The sequence below is a fragment of the Onthophagus taurus genome, chromosome 7 (assembly GCF_036711975.1).
Source record: "Onthophagus taurus isolate NC chromosome 7, IU_Otau_3.0, whole genome shotgun sequence".
NCBI lineage: Eukaryota > Metazoa > Arthropoda > Insecta > Coleoptera > Scarabaeidae > Onthophagus > Onthophagus taurus.
The window spans coordinates 17,174,513-17,189,763 of NC_091972.1; the positions used below are offsets into that span (position 1 = coordinate 17,174,513).

At 31.6% G+C, this 15,251-nt stretch overlaps 2 protein-coding genes across 4 annotated transcripts; one reads left to right on the plus strand and one right to left on the minus strand.

Moving 5' to 3' along the window:
* Positions 1 to 2,175: 2,175 nt before the first annotated feature.
* Positions 2,176 to 9,853, plus strand: LOC111413671 (glycerol kinase 5). Of its 3 annotated transcripts, none has more exons than XM_023044719.2 (10): positions 2,176 to 2,609; positions 2,702 to 2,872; positions 2,939 to 3,253; positions 3,316 to 3,405; positions 3,460 to 3,774; positions 8,741 to 8,972; positions 9,033 to 9,127; positions 9,187 to 9,350; positions 9,412 to 9,545; positions 9,604 to 9,853. In XM_023044719.2, exons 2-10 carry the CDS (start codon positions 2,768 to 2,770, stop codon positions 9,759 to 9,761), a joined length of 1,608 nt encoding a protein of 535 aa, XP_022900487.2. In that variant the 5' UTR covers positions 2,176 to 2,609; positions 2,702 to 2,767; the 3' UTR covers positions 9,762 to 9,853. The 3 variants fall into 3 exon arrangements, with proteins under 3 accessions (XP_022900487.2, XP_071053366.1, XP_022900496.2); XM_071197265.1 differs by having other exon boundaries at positions 2,176 to 2,331; XM_023044728.2 differs by having other exon boundaries at positions 2,190 to 2,872; positions 2,939 to 3,032; positions 3,084 to 3,253.
* Positions 9,572 to 15,241, minus strand: LOC111413692 (Ste20-like kinase). Its single transcript, XM_023044741.2, has 4 exons — positions 14,751 to 15,241; positions 10,323 to 10,914; positions 10,026 to 10,250; positions 9,572 to 9,976 (listed from the first exon to the last, which is right to left on the minus strand). The coding sequence occupies exons 1-4, from the start codon at positions 14,919 to 14,921 to the stop codon at positions 9,903 to 9,905; spliced, it is 1,062 nt and encodes a 353-aa protein (XP_022900509.2). The 5' UTR covers positions 14,922 to 15,241; the 3' UTR covers positions 9,572 to 9,902.
* Positions 15,242 to 15,251: the final 10 nt, after the last annotated feature.

The following is a 15,251-nucleotide window of genomic DNA, read 5'->3' on the forward strand; positions in this document are numbered from 1 at the left end:
AAATTTTCGAAGTTGCAATTTTCATCGATAACTTTCAAAATTCGTTATAAAATTCATTTCTTGAAGGAACCTTGTGGATATATCATCAATTATTAATTAAAGTGCCCTCTTTTTAATGCAACAAACCGTTTTGAAAAATCGCTTTTAGTTTTTGAGAAATTAATTTTTGAAATTATCGACAATTTTTTCGAATTTTGTAATTTTCGCCGATTAAGTTTTAAAAATTCGTACAAAATCCATTTCCTGGAATATGAGTAAGAAAACTTCCCAAAGTGTTAATAAGAGTGTCTGTCCCCTTTCCAATGAATCAACACGTTTTGAAAAATAACTTTTAGTTTCTGAGAAAACAATATTTGAAGTTTTGATAAAATTTTCGAAGTTGCAATTTTCATCGATAACTTTCAAAATTCGTTATAAAATTCATTTCTCGAAGGATCCTTGTGGAAATATCACTAATTATTAATTAAAGTATCCTCTTTTTAATGCAAAAAGCCGTTTTGAAAAAAAACTTTTAGTTTTTGAGAAAAGTTTTGATAAAATTTTCGATGTTGCAATTTTCATTGCTAACTTTCAAAATTCGCTATAAAATTAATTTCTTGAAGGATCCTTGTGGAAATATCACCAATTATTAATTAAAGTATCCTCTTTTTAATACAGAAAGCCGTTTTGAAAAATCACTTTTAGTTTTTGAGAAAAAAATTTTTGAAATAATCGACAATTTTTTCGAATTTTGCAATTTCCGCCGATTAAGTTTTAAAAATTCGTATAAAATCTCCAGTTCTTGGAATATGAGTATGAAAATTTCCCAAAGTGTTAATAAAAGTATCTTCTTTCCAATGAATCAACCCGTTTTGAAAAATAACTTTTAGTTTTTGAGAAAACAATGTTTGAAGTTTAAAAAAAATTTTCGATGTTGCAAATTCATCGATAATTTTCAAAATTTGTTAGAAAATTCATTTCTTGAAGGATTCTTGTGGAAATATCACCAATTATTAATTAAAGTATCCTCTTTTTAATGCAAAAAGCTGTTTTGAAAAAAAACTTTTAGTTTTTGAGAAAAGTTTTGATAAAATTTTCGATGTTGCAATTTTCATTGATAACTTTCAAAATTCGCTATAAAATTAATTTCTTGAAGAATCCTTGTGGAAATATCACCAATTATTAATTAAAGTATCCTCTTTTTAATGCAAAAAGCCGTTTTGAAAAATCACTTTTAGTTCTTGAGAAAAAAATTTTTGAAATTATCGACAATTTTTTCGAATTTTGTAATTTTCGCCGATAAAGTTTTAAAAATTCGTATAAAATCCCGTTCTTGGAATATGAGTATGAAAATTTCCCAAAGTGTTAATAAAAGTGTCCTCCTTCCAATGAATCAACACGTTTTGAAAAATAACTTTTAGTTTTTGAGAAAACAATATTTGAAGTTTTGATAAAATTTTCGAAGTTGCAATTTTCATCGATAACTTTCAAAATTCGTTATAAAATTCATTTCTTGAAGGATCCTTGTGGAAATATCACCAATTATTAATTATAGTATCCTCTTTTTAGAGTTGCTTCGTGAGTTAAATCAGCATCAAAAAAGTTCATTTTGTATCTTGGTTCCAAATAAGATGACAGCTCTTATCAGCTTTTTTATTAATTTCATTTTTATTCAATTATCGCAAAATCACTATCCCTTCCATCACTAACACATACATTGAATAAATAAAAAAAAGATGTTTTTGTAATTAAAATTTTTTTAAAATAAACCAATTTACTCATTATTCTCCGATTTAATTACAAGCTAGTAAACTATAAGCTAAAGTTTTATTAGTACAATAATGGATGGGATGCACCAACATTGTTTAAACATTTTTTTAAATACTGTTTAAACATTTAACAAGGTAGGTTACTTTAAAAAATATCTTAATTCTCAACTTCTTTATCTTGTTCCGAATCATACCCATTTTATTCATAATCTACATCCAAATAGAAATAAACGAGTCATTTTAAATGATAAACAATTTAATTAGCAATTTAAAAAACACGTCATTTTTAGTATAAATTATAACAAAATCGAACTGGTTTAATACCGGTTTAAAAGAAATGAAAGTAATTTAGAGAGGTAGAAACAGTGAGTCTACTTTTCAGTTTTAACAAAAATATTAATAACGAACAATTTAATTTGAAAATCTATAATCTTGTTCAAAATTGTAATCATTTATTCAAAATTGTCCTTCATAATTTGTTATTATCAACAACTTATCACCACTTAAAATCAATACAAAACTCTTAAAGATAACTCAATCGTGTGCCTCATACTATTTGTTACGCGACATATTTTAACAATTTGTAAGCATTTTTGTTGTAATCTTTTATTTGAATCGAATTAAAATATAACTCGTATAAAATGTATTATAAGTAGGCGTATTGCGCATGACTCTCCATTTATATGCCGTTCTATAAAGATTTCGTGCTGTACAATCGTACGTTGATTAAAGTACGTACGATAATCGTACTGTTTATTAGGGATAGCAATTTAACTTTCTCCCTCTCTATCTACCTAAATAACTACACGTATTTACGTGTCACCACCAATGCGAAACTCGCATAAATGCCTCTGCTTTTGAGTACGTAACTTGAAACGTTTAAAAGATAATTTTTGATAATCGCGGTCACAACTTATTACGACAAAGGTCATCTTATTTTAATTTTATTGTAGCACACATCTCATTCAGCTTATTATTTTCTTATTGCTTCATTTATAAGTTTATTTAATAAAAGGGGTATGAGTGAAATGAGATATATAGCGACGTTGGACGTCGGAACGACCACTCTTCGTTGTCATATAATAAATTCAAATTTGAATGTTATTTCAACAGCAACTACCGAAGTAAGTATGTGCATTTATTTTTTAAATAATTTTTTAACGATTTTAATTCAAAAATAATAACTTTAGGTTACTTTAATTTATCCACAACCCGGGTTTGTAGAAATAAATCCTGATGAACTTTGGGAGGCTGTTCAAAGAGTCATAAAAAAAGCAATCGGGGGTAATTTGTTTAATAGTTATTATTTATTGAGTTATTTATTTGTTTGTTTAGATGCTGGATTACAACCATGTGATATAAGTTGTTTAGCCATTTCCACACAAAGATCTACTTTTATTACTTGGCAAAGAAATAATGGGAAACCTTTTCATAATTTTATAACATGGAAAGATATGAGATCGAAAAGTTTGGTGAAAAGTTGGAATAATTCGTTTACTATGAATGTAATTATAAAAACAGCAACTCTTAACCAAACAAGTATTTATTTTATTTATTTAATTTATAGGTTTTCAGAAAATTAGGGTATCTAATTTATTGTTTTACGAGAAATCGAAGATATCTAATGGCAAGTGAATTAAATTTTTCCACAATACAGGTAAATAATTAAATAAATAAAAATTGCAGCTTTATCACATAATAAAATATTTAGTGTTCATGTAGATTATTATGGGTGTTGGAAAATATTCCCGCAGTAGCGGAAAACTTGAGACGACGAAACGTTTGTTTTGGTACCCTAGATACTTGGCTAATTTACAAATTATCGGGCTTCCGGTTATTCGTCAGCGATGTGGCAAACGCGAGTTCGACCGGTCTTTATGATCCATTCATCATGGAATGGTCAACTTGGCCTAGGGAACTCTTTGGAATTAGTTTAGACATTTACCCGAACGTTGTTAGTACTGATTACGATTTTGGTAATACAGCTTATGATATTTTTGATGCTTCCATTCCATTAAAATGTATGGTAAGTTTTTAATAACACTATAAAACTTTGACTTTGAGTAACCGGTTAGAAATAATGTAGATCAGTGAGTGAGGAGATAAAGGTTAGGCTTATTGGACACATTAAGGAGTTTGTGCTTCATGTGGTTTTGGTTGTTATTACCTGGATTAATGGGCTATGATTGTGTAGTTATCGCCTTGGTGTTTATTGTGTTATGGTGTTTTATATTACATGGTTTGAGTCTTTTAACTCTTTGGGAAGTGATTTCATCATCATCATTAGTGACACAATAACCCACTGTGAGTGCCATTTTATTTTGTTCCACATCTTACTTTTATAGTTAAAATTCAGCCATTTACTGTCTAGTCCTGGTCCATATATCTAGTCTTGGGTCGTTCTACCATTTTTCTGACCACCCACTGTTTAGCAGTTTTATTTTCTCCACATGATCCATCCAACACAAGCGTTCTATTCACGTCTGCAAATATGTGTCGAAACATCTAGCTTCCGAATGTTGCTCTTGGACATTACCCAAGCTTCAGATCCAAATTCCAGAACCGGTATTGCTTTTACGAGAATTTGATGTATTACAAATAATTATAGGAATACATAAGCCGTCTGCACATGAAGCTCCTCGTAATATAATTTTTTTGCGTATAAAAAGCGTCGCTGTATAAGGCCATAAATTAGTCTTTCTTGTGTAGAGCTGCTCGCTGGTTTTCTTTCAAATCCTCTTTGTACACTCTATTTCTGCTGTGATCTTTGAGGTTCTGTAGTATTTCTCATGTTTTTGTCCTCACTATCAGGTAGTGATCAGAGTTAACGTTGTATATATGGTAAATTAAAAGTACTCTGCCCTAACAGACAATTATTGAATAAAAATGTGACGTTAATGTTATGTGATTCCTTAATTTTCCTTGATGCGCAGAGAATAGAAAGGGTTCAAAAATCTTGTCCCAGATTTATTTATGGCATACGCCGAGTTTCTGAAGGCTGGGCACATTGTTCCAGTGAATGAATCTGGTTTCAGGGAAGGACATAGCTGTAAAACTGCTCTGAACAATATAGCGGATGACATTGTTACTGCAACTGACTCCAATAGATTGACTCTTCTGGTGGTATTAGATTTCTCCAGAGCATTCGATACTCTAAAGTCTCTAAACCAAGACTTATTAATATCAATTCTTGATCATATTGGGCTTGATTCTGTCGCATTACCTTTTTTCAAAAATTACCTTAAAGGCAGGATTCAATCAGTCAGTATTGATCAGGTGAAGTCAAGCACTCTACTTCAGATTTGGAGATAAGGTCTTGCAAAGAGTAATTCTTGGCCCTACACTATTTAAAATTTACACCATATATTTCAATGGCTTTGTTGATTTCTGTAGCGCCCACTATTATGCTGATGATACTCAGATTTATTTGTCCTATTCTGAAGGCCAATTATTATAAGTTTAAACGTGACTTACATGGCACTATCGATGGGGCTCGGGAATACTGCTTATAGATAAACAGGAATAATATCCAGATCATTCTGTTTAGGCCCCGAAGATAAAAGAGAAATTTATTGATGGGTTTTAGATGGGAAATACTCCTATTCCATTGAGTAAATCTGTCAAAAACCTCGGACTGGTCATGGACGAGGCGTTAAGCTTTAGAGATCACACTAACCAGTTGATTGGTCGAGCGTTAAAATTGATTTACTCTAATCGTTATAGTCTTGACTGGTACAAAAAAAAAAGCTTTTATGCGACTCTCTGGTATTGTCACACTTTAATTACTATGACAGCATATACGAGGCTTTATATGACAAGCATATAAATTAGTCTTTCTTGTGCAGAACTGCTCGCTGGTTTTCTTTCAAATCCTCTTGGTACGTTCTATTTCTGCTGCGATCTTTGAGGTTCTGTAGCATTTCTCATGTTTTTGTCCTCACTATCATTTAGTGATAGGTAGTGCAAATTAAAAGTAGTCTGCCCTAACATACAATTGTTGAATGAAAAAGCGAAGTTAATGTTATGTGATTCCTTGATTCTGCTTGATGCGCAGAGAATGACTTGATTTTTGGAAGGGTTCAAAAATCTTGTTTCAGATTTATTTATGGCATACGTCGTGATGAAAGAATATCGTATATATTGGCTAATGCAAATTGGTTAAACATAATAGAGCGTCGTAGACTACATATTGCTTGTCGAATGGTTTCTATTAACTCTAATTACAAACCACCTTACCTTTATGAAAGGATCACGTACAGAATTGATGTGCATCATCTAAATTTAAGGCATAAAAAACTTGATTTCTATTCCAAAATATCATACGATTTATTATTGATCTCTATTACGTCAGAATGCTATCTTGCAACAACAATGAAGTGATCTATCATGTTAACTTTTTGGCCATCTGGGGTTACCCACGATCCCTTGTGGATGTCTTTGCTCTTAAATCATGTAGTTACAATGACCATATCAAGAGAGACCACTATGTTTATTAGTCTAGTGCTATTATCGGATTATTGGATCTATTGTTGGATTATTTGTCTAAACTGTGTTATGTATATAAGACTTGCAGCACAATATTTGAATGTTTTGTGCCAAGCATATAAACATCTATTTTATCCTTTTCTTATTAATACCAATTGTCCACCTATGTAATACGTAATTTGTTGCGAATTGGTTGCGCTACTTCCGTAATCACTTGGGGACACCAGCTATTGAATCACTTTCCGGTATTTTATCTGCGCCATCATGGATTTTGAAAGAAATACAGTAACTGATAAAGATGAAGTCTGGCTTAACTAAGCTGAGGTTAACTTTTTTCAACCTAGCTTTGCAAGCTTTTTTGTTTGTTTTTTGTGTCTTCTTCTTGTTTATCTGACATCTAGTTTTTGCTTTATTACTGCTATCCTACCTTGTTTATGGTGTTTCTTCAAGCATTTTCTTTGCTTTCTGTTGTTTCTCTAGTTTTTAATTTGATTACGCATTTCTTACTTGTTTCTGACTTTATTTCGTTTTCAACTTTGTTCGAGCATTAAGTTTCTTTGGATTCTTCAATGTTACTTTTTCTTTATATCATTTTGTTGAACAACTCTTCAATCTCGTTGAGTAGTGCGACCCCATCATATTTAAGCATCTCATTCAATATTTTATTAATCCATGCAGATTTATGACGTTTTAATTTGATTGTTATCTGTTTTATACTGTATCTGGACATGGATTACTGTTAAGGGGGAGATATACATTTAGACACGCAAATATAAGTGCGTTTTCAAAATTTTATCAAAGATGCAATTAATTTTGAACATTTTGTTCATTCACTACTATTCACTTATGCTTTATACTATAAAAATTAATATTCACAATTTCCAAAATCAATCGTTTTAGGGTTACAGCGCGAGTTGCTTTGCTTTAGACGCTCTAGAATTTTTTCAGTGGATAGAATTACTTCAGGATACATTGAAATTGTTCGCAACATTCATATCTTCTATGTGAACCTAAAAAATTGGAAGAAAATTAATAATTCAGAGAAATACAATGTTTTTAAAAAAATGTTCTTATTTTTTAAGAAAATTTTGATGAATTATACAACAAAAAAGCACTCACTGTTTATATGTGCAACAAATTTCTGGAAGATTGGAAGTAGTTTTTGAGATATCGTGATTTTTTAAACAGTAAAAACTAATTTCCAAAGACTTGCCTGCTAGTCTGCAATTCCAGAATCATACAATAAACCTTCCATTTCTTCATAAAATGAACTTTCCGTGGACAGCGACGTCGCTCTTGCCGAATAATTCGGTGTTCATCCATTTTATCGGCATATATTATAGCTTGCTTGCTAATAACAATATTCAATGAATTCATTATTTGTAAAATAGCACTGTGTCCTTCATTAAACCAAGCTAGCCGCAATATCGACAAACGGTGCAGTTGAAACTGTCGTTAACATCTGACTAGCAAATTATCTTGAGATCGATCTTCATAAATTGCCATGTTTTTGTACATCTGGATGTAGTGGTAGAGGATGCTTCAGTAACTGATCCGATCCAGAACCTTTCGCTTTTGGCAACTTGCACCAATTCTCAGGTTCTAGCGGACAGTACTAATGATTTGGATATTCATCTGCAACAGTAGTGATAATAACTGGCTATTATCGCTTTTATCATATTCTTTGTACTATCTACATTTCTGCAAATAGCGCAGCTGTCAATTTTCCTTTCTCCTCCAAGCTTGTTTCTTCTTGTGGTTCGGGTTCATAACCAATATGGTTACCTAAGATATTCTAGGAATATTTTCTCTGGAAATACTTGGAATTTCACTTTAATATTTTAGTATCACATTCTTAAAATATTTAATAACGTTTTTATGAAAAAAAGTGTTTGAATTTTTTGAAGGTTCTAAATGTATTTTCCCCCTTAACGTTTTTATATGTTAGTTGTAAGTTTCTGAGTTGCTCACTAGTGTTTTCTTACACCGCGGTAAAGTTTACAAAAGTGTTCTAATCGTTAAGTGCAGTTTTTGTAAATTTCACATTTCTGTGTTTTACCATATTTCAAAATTTTCTTTGCCCTCTGTTTGTGCATCCTCTTCTTGCAACTTCCCCACCAGTATTTACAACGTTATATTTTAATTCATGTGTGTATTTTACTTTTTCTCCAAGTCTCTGTTAGTTTAAAGTTTTTGTTGATGCGTCCATCATTGATTTGACATTAATCTTGTTCGTCTTTTAAACCAGCTCTTTTCTTATGTGTTACATCTTACTTGTTATTTTTGCCATTAGTAAGTTGTGGTTAGTTGCAGCATTTGTTGATACATTTCTGTTAGTAGCAATGTAATGACTCAAATGAAATAATGACACTAGATATTTCCCCATAGATAATTTAAAAAAATCAACTATTTTACATCTAACTAATTCAAAAAAATGTTGTGTATTTCACTCAATAATTTTTCTAGACCTTAATATATATTTATAATTGATATTTTAATTTTTTTAGACAGCTGATCAACAAGCAAGCATGTTTGCATCTTGGTATTTGAGTCAAAATGACATCAAAGTAACTTTAGGTACCGGAACGTTTATCGATTTGAATACAAAAAATGAAGCTCACGCTAGTGTTGGAGGAATTTATCCTCTCGTAGCTTGGAAATTAGAGAATAAAATTACTTATATGGCTGAAGCGGCATGTAACGATACCGGATCATTAATTCAATGGTTATTAAGTATAGGTTGGTTGCATCTTTTAGTTTTTAATTTCAACTAATAAAACTAATTTTAATTTAATAAAGGATTAATAAACACCCCGGAAGAAACCTCCTCTTTGGCGCAAGAGGTTGAAAACAGCGATGGGGTGTATTTTGTTCCAGCTTTTAGCGGATTGGGAGTAAATCATTTTAAATTTTTGATAAAAAATTAAAATTCTTTAAGAAATTTCTATTTTAGCCACCAATTTCGGACGATATGGCCGCTTCCGGTTTCTTTGGGGTTAAACCAACGAGCACTAAAGCGCACTTAGTCCGAGCTACGTTAGAAAGTATCGTTTATAGAATCATCTTGTCTTTGAACGTTTTAAAATCGGAACGAAACGAAAGCTATAAAAAAATTTGGTAATTACTTTTCACAATAATTTGAAATAATAATCATTGTAGTGATGTTTGTAAATTTTAGTGTAGACGGTGGAGTATCTAACAACGATTTCGTGTGCCAAATGTTAGCGAATATGTCTGGATTAGAAGTGATTCGTTTTCGAACGCACGATTTGTCAGTTATCGGAGCTACTTTAATAGCCGGTATTAATGCAGGTTATAAAAGATGCCAACAAGAAATGTTTCGCATTAAAATAATTGCTTTATTTAATAGGTATTTGGAATAATAACGAAAATCCAATAAAAACATTCAATAAGGAAACGACGATATTTGAGCCAAATATAAAAGAAAGTCTCAGGAAAGAATTACACGCTAATTTAGACAATTGGTTAAAAGTGGTGAAGAGATTTAAATCGTGGTATTTGAAGTAATGATTAAAATTAATCTTTTTAATTATTAATTTTTAATAATTTTTTTATTCATTAAACTTGTAAACTAATCAATAGACAATTTTTATACGCTATTTATAAAGCTTTTTTTTGATCACTCTCTTAAAATACCCAATTCTTTTATCAAAAATCCCAGTCGCAACTATACAATTCTAAGTCAGACATTTTTCTAACACTTTCAATAGTATCCAATTCATCTAAAATAAATTTAATGTGATTTTAAAATCATTTAGCTTCTTTATTTACCTTTATTATAAGCCACCTTATCACTTAATGGAATAACCGGTGCAAGATATTCAGTTAAATGAGCGTGTTTTCTATTGAATTTCAAATAAGGATGCGTTAAAAGTTGAGCGGCAGTCGGTCTGTCCATTTCTTCATATTGCATACAAAGTAAAGCTATTTCATGCAAACCTTCGTTGAATTTTCTCTTCGCCTGACGACTTAAAATTGTCATCACTGCTGAATCTCCTTATATCGAATAAATGATTTAATAAAATTAATTAATTAAAATAAATGTTTTCTTAATAATAATTTTCTTACCCTGTATATTATGATCATCAAGATGTATCGTAGAACAATCTAATAATTGGGGAATCGATCCTCTAACTTTTTCAGTTAACATAACAGTAGTAGACATATCAGCGTAAGGTTCCGCCCCGTTTGCTAACTCACAAATTAAAACGCCAACGCTGTAAATATCCGATCGCTCGTTGTAACCTCTTAAATTTTGTTGTAACACTTCGGGGCTTAACCAATTCAAATTTCTAACTGTGCTGCTCGGATAAGAATGGATTTTTTGTTGCCATTTTCCATTACTGACGATTCCGCAAGCATATCTAAATCCGGTGATACAAGCGTGCCCTTTATCTGATATTAACACATGACTTGCTCTTATTGCTCTATGAATAAGCCCTTTTTTGTGTATGTAATCGACCCCATCCAAAACGTCTCGTAAAATCAAAGCTATTGCGTTTTCTGGGAGACCATCAGCAAAGTGATTATTTAATAAATCTCTGCATGATCCGTATCCCATCAAAGGGCTAACTACGCACACATCAGAACCCCAAACGTATGAAACAAGATATTTAAGTATATTACTGTGTCTTAGTTGTTTAGTTAATATGATTTCATACTAAAAATAATAATTTATTTTATTAAAAATAATTAATGTTTAAAATAAAACAAATTTATTTAATAATTATGAAAATAAAATTTTTGAGCTTTTGAATTATAACCTGTCAAAATAATTTGTCAATTAAATTGACATTTGGCAATTAACTAATTGCAAATACATAAAGGTTAGGAACGAAAGTGAATATTTCATCCGGAGACGAAGGAAGCAATTAAAATGGTCTGCTTACCAGGGTTCGACTGATTTAAATCATTACATTACATTACATAGACTACATATCGGGTAGGCGGACCAACCGACCGTGCAGTCTAATGTTCTTAACAAACATTAATACCTTGATCAGTGAAAGGTCATTGAGATCCTTTGAGGAGATAAACTGCGACCAAAAAATCGAGAATCTGATACGGTTAACAGCAGGGCAGTGGCATAAAACATGTTCAACTGTCTCTGCTTCCTCTGCACATAATCAGCTAAACCCAACAAGTTGAGGTGTGCTATTAATCGGCAGTGCCCAGTAAAGACACCCATTACAACTTTTATGCTGCTACGAGCAAGTCGTAAAATATTCCCGAGTTTGACAGTGGCGATGTTAATAAACACCTTAGCATGTCTCATTCCAGGATAACTGGTCTACAGTAGGCGAAGTCTTTCTTCAGCCCACAATCCAATCCTATGTTTGGCCATCGCAAATGATACACCAAGTGCTGGTTCTGGAACCACAAATGCTTTAGAGCTGCCCTCTCATGCTAGCTTATCTGCCGCTTCATTGCCAGCAACTCCAGAGTGACCCGGGACCCAGATTAGAGAAACTCTGTTATCACAACTCAGTGTGTCTAATGTTCTCTTGCAATCATTACCAGAGTCGACAGCATTTTCACGGCTTGCACCGCCTGGAGAGCGGCTTAATTATCAGAGAAAACTCGTACTGTCATGTTCTTCACCCCTCTCTCAAGAAGGATTTTAGCACCCATATCAATAGCATATACTTCCGTCTGGAATACAGTACAGTACGTACCCAGGCTGTAAGCTTGCTTAATTAATAATAATAATAAATGTCTTTACTGCACATACCATTGAATACAACAAAAGAAAAAAATATATAATAACAAAAATTGTATCTATACTGTAGATATACTCTAAACTAGAATGTTTAAACAACAATAAATCAATAAAGTCAGTACCTAACAATACAAAAAAAAACGAAAAGGAAAAAAAATGGCATTGTGCAAAAGGCGGGCTCCAGATAACATCTGTTCAACCAACCTTACCACAAACATAAACTTAATATTAATTATACTACACGCGTCCCACCACAACGACAATACAATTTCTCGAAAATTCCTCTCTCTTGCTCTAAACGTTAAAAAAAATACATTCATATGATTAACTATGACAAGGCTGCACATTCTCCAGAATGTATCTTTATATAGTGTTTTTTGAAATTATTGATATTCAGTTTTTTGATGATAGGCGGTAACGTTCCATATGACTTATATATGTGATATGTAAAAGATCTATGAAACAAAGAGGTTCTGTATTTTGGTGGATATATACCATATTTTAATCTTGTTTTAATTCTGTCATACTTCCGGATTCCAAAAATGAACCTAAGGCAACTATTTTGAACTTTTTGTATGCTGGATGATACACAGGCGCAATAAAGTTGAAGTGAGACAACACAAGTGCAGATAATAATAACCTTCCTCTGGGCGACTAATTTGCAAAACTATGAGAATTGATGCAAATGTTGAATTCAAAATTTTTGAAATGATCAGAACTCCAAGAAAGGCTGAGTGTTGATGAAAGTATGGTTCCATACTTTGGTAAGCACGGAGAAAAACAATTTTTTAAAGAAAAGCCGATACGATACAGTTACAAGATGTGTGTTCAGCGGATAAGAAGAAAATGCGACTACCACAAAAAAGAAAACCACCTATAAAGGAACCAGCATTTGGTGTAGGAGAGTCTGCTGTACTTGGACTGATAAAAGTCCTACCAAAACAAACTAATAACTCATTTACAGGAAAAAGATATGGATGTACGGGAACTATCAAATAAAATAGAATTGAAAAGTGTCCCATAATGCCTTCAAAAGTGGTAGAAAAGAAGAACAGAGGTGTCTATGACTATTGTACAGATCTTACCAATAAACTAACCGTTACAAGCTGACATGATGATAGAACAGTTCTGATAGACAGTACTTATGATTCTATGTTCCCAGAATGTAGAGTGGAAAGGTGAATATCAAAACAGAAAAAAAAGTCTCAATACAATAAATTTATGGGCGGTGTGGACAGAATGGATGAGAACATAGACAACTACAGAATTTTCATTAGATCGAAGAATTTTCGCAATTTGTGTCGATATTTCAGTGCACAATGGATGGCAACTATATAAAAAAGGACTTGGGTAAAAAATGGATTATTTGCATTTTCGAAGAATAGTTGTGCAAACGTATTTACAAAAATTTGGTATTCCCCCGGTAGGAGGAGGACGTTTATCTTTCCATAAACTGGCTTCAAGAGTACCAACGCAAGTTCGATTTGAAGAAAGCAACCACTGGATTATCCATGCAGAAAAACAAAATTGCTGTGCTTTCTGTAAGAAAAAACACGAGATAGCCTTGTCAAAAATGTAAAGTTAATCTGCTTGAATCCTGTTTTGTTCACTTTCACACAAGATAATGGACAAAAAATAATTCCAATACATTTATTGTTAAAATTTATGTTGATTTGATTGATTTTATGGAGAAAGTATATGGTCCTGCTCAAAAAAACTAGAACAAAATAGTATTTTCTCAAAAATAATGCTTAAAGTATGTTACAAAGGATAAAAACTGACACTGGAAACACAAAAACCTAAAAAAAAGTAATTGGGGCATAAACGGGTTAAACAGTGGTAAAATACCGGTTTTATGGTGATAATTACAAAAAAAATATGCAATAAAACATAATATTCCATTTAAAATAACGTCTATTTTTGATAGACCAGAAGTGGTGAATATCTTAAGAATATTTATTAAAGCTTTTTAAGTTGTAGTTTTACCTATTTACCTTTAACTAAATTAATTTCTATGGTACTTGGTCCGGGGTCTTCTCCATCAGATATCCTAAGCTTGCACTTCTCATGGTGTTCTTTTAAACCTGTGAACTAGTCCTTCTATATTTTTTCCACAATTTTTACAAACTGCTCTTCTACCAGTCTTTCCTTTTTCCACTTTTTCTAAGTAATAATACCAAATTTTGTCTTTTTTTCTTCTGGTCATTTTATTTTACACACTTCACCTTTTACACACGAGAGAACTAGCAATAAAACACTAATAATCAACCGTTTTGTAATACATAACATTATTCAACAAAAAATTTTAAAAAATCACGATTTTTTTTATCATATCATGATTTGAATCATTGATTCTTTTATAAATCATGATTTATTCGAACCCTGGTTACTGAAGACATATATATCTTCTGTGATACAAAAAATTCTTGCTACGGACGAACAGGCTTAGGAATGATGTTTGATGTATTTCATCAATAGACATATCATGATAGAAGTAATTGATGCTGTGTATCGATAAGTACCTTACTGTAGTTACATTTTGCCAATTACTAATATATTTTGTTAATAAGTAACAAAATTATAACCACACCCAATCATATACATTGTCAGTTTCTATATATCTCATTATTTCCAAGATATTTCATTATACTTGATAGATACAACAAAGAATATCTTAATTAAAACTAAAAAAACAGATTCAGAATAACTCAAAAGCTCAACTCTTTTATTTATGTCCTAAAAAATAATTAAATCATTTTTTAAATAAAATAACTTACTTCAATTAATGCACTTTCTTCTTTAGCTTTGTCCATATTAAACCGTTTAACAGCAACCATTTGCCCCGAGGGCGAATGTTGAGCCAAGTGTACAACTCCGATATCATTGCAACAGTGCCCCAATATAGATATAGTCCTATACTCACTGTTTTTTGGCTCGAATTTGACCATAATGGTTATTATTGATGTTTTATCACATATTTAAACGTTACGATTGTGCTATTTGGACGTTTTTTTATTTAAATCTGAGAAAGTTTTTAGTAATACATAACCTTTAATAGTAAATTTTAACATAACCTCAACTTTGTGCGTTTCGATTGATTTCGTTTATGTTTATTTAAATGGGGGGAAATTTAATTTGAATGAATTAATTGATGGTTAATAATAAAGGTGGTTAATAATTGGGATGTTTTCTTTTTATGATTAGTTTTGTAAGTATTAAAATATGGTATCTTTTAAAATAATTGTTGACATTGAGTCAATTGAAACGTAAATAAAAAA

Coding starts and splice junctions, on each gene's coding strand:
- LOC111413671 (XM_023044719.2), top strand. CDS start 2,768: ATGAGTGAAATGAGATATATAGCGACGTTGGACGTCGGAACGACCACT. Junction 8,973..9,032: donor TCAATGGTTATTAAGTATAG/GTTGGTTGCATC, acceptor AATTTAATAAAG/GATTAATAAACACCCCGGAA. Junction 9,546..9,603: donor AATAGCCGGTATTAATGCAG/GTTATAAAAGAT, acceptor TTTATTTAATAG/GTATTTGGAATAATAACGAA.
- LOC111413692 (XM_023044741.2), bottom strand. CDS start 14,921: ATGGTCAAATTCGAGCCAAAAAACAGTGAGTATAGGACTATATCTATA. Junction 10,915..14,750: donor AAGAAAGTGCATTAATTGAA/GTAAGTTATTTT, acceptor TATTATTTTTAG/TATGAAATCATATTAACTAA. Junction 10,251..10,322: donor TGATGATCATAATATACAGG/GTAAGAAAATTA, acceptor ATTCGATATAAG/GAGATTCAGCAGTGATGACA.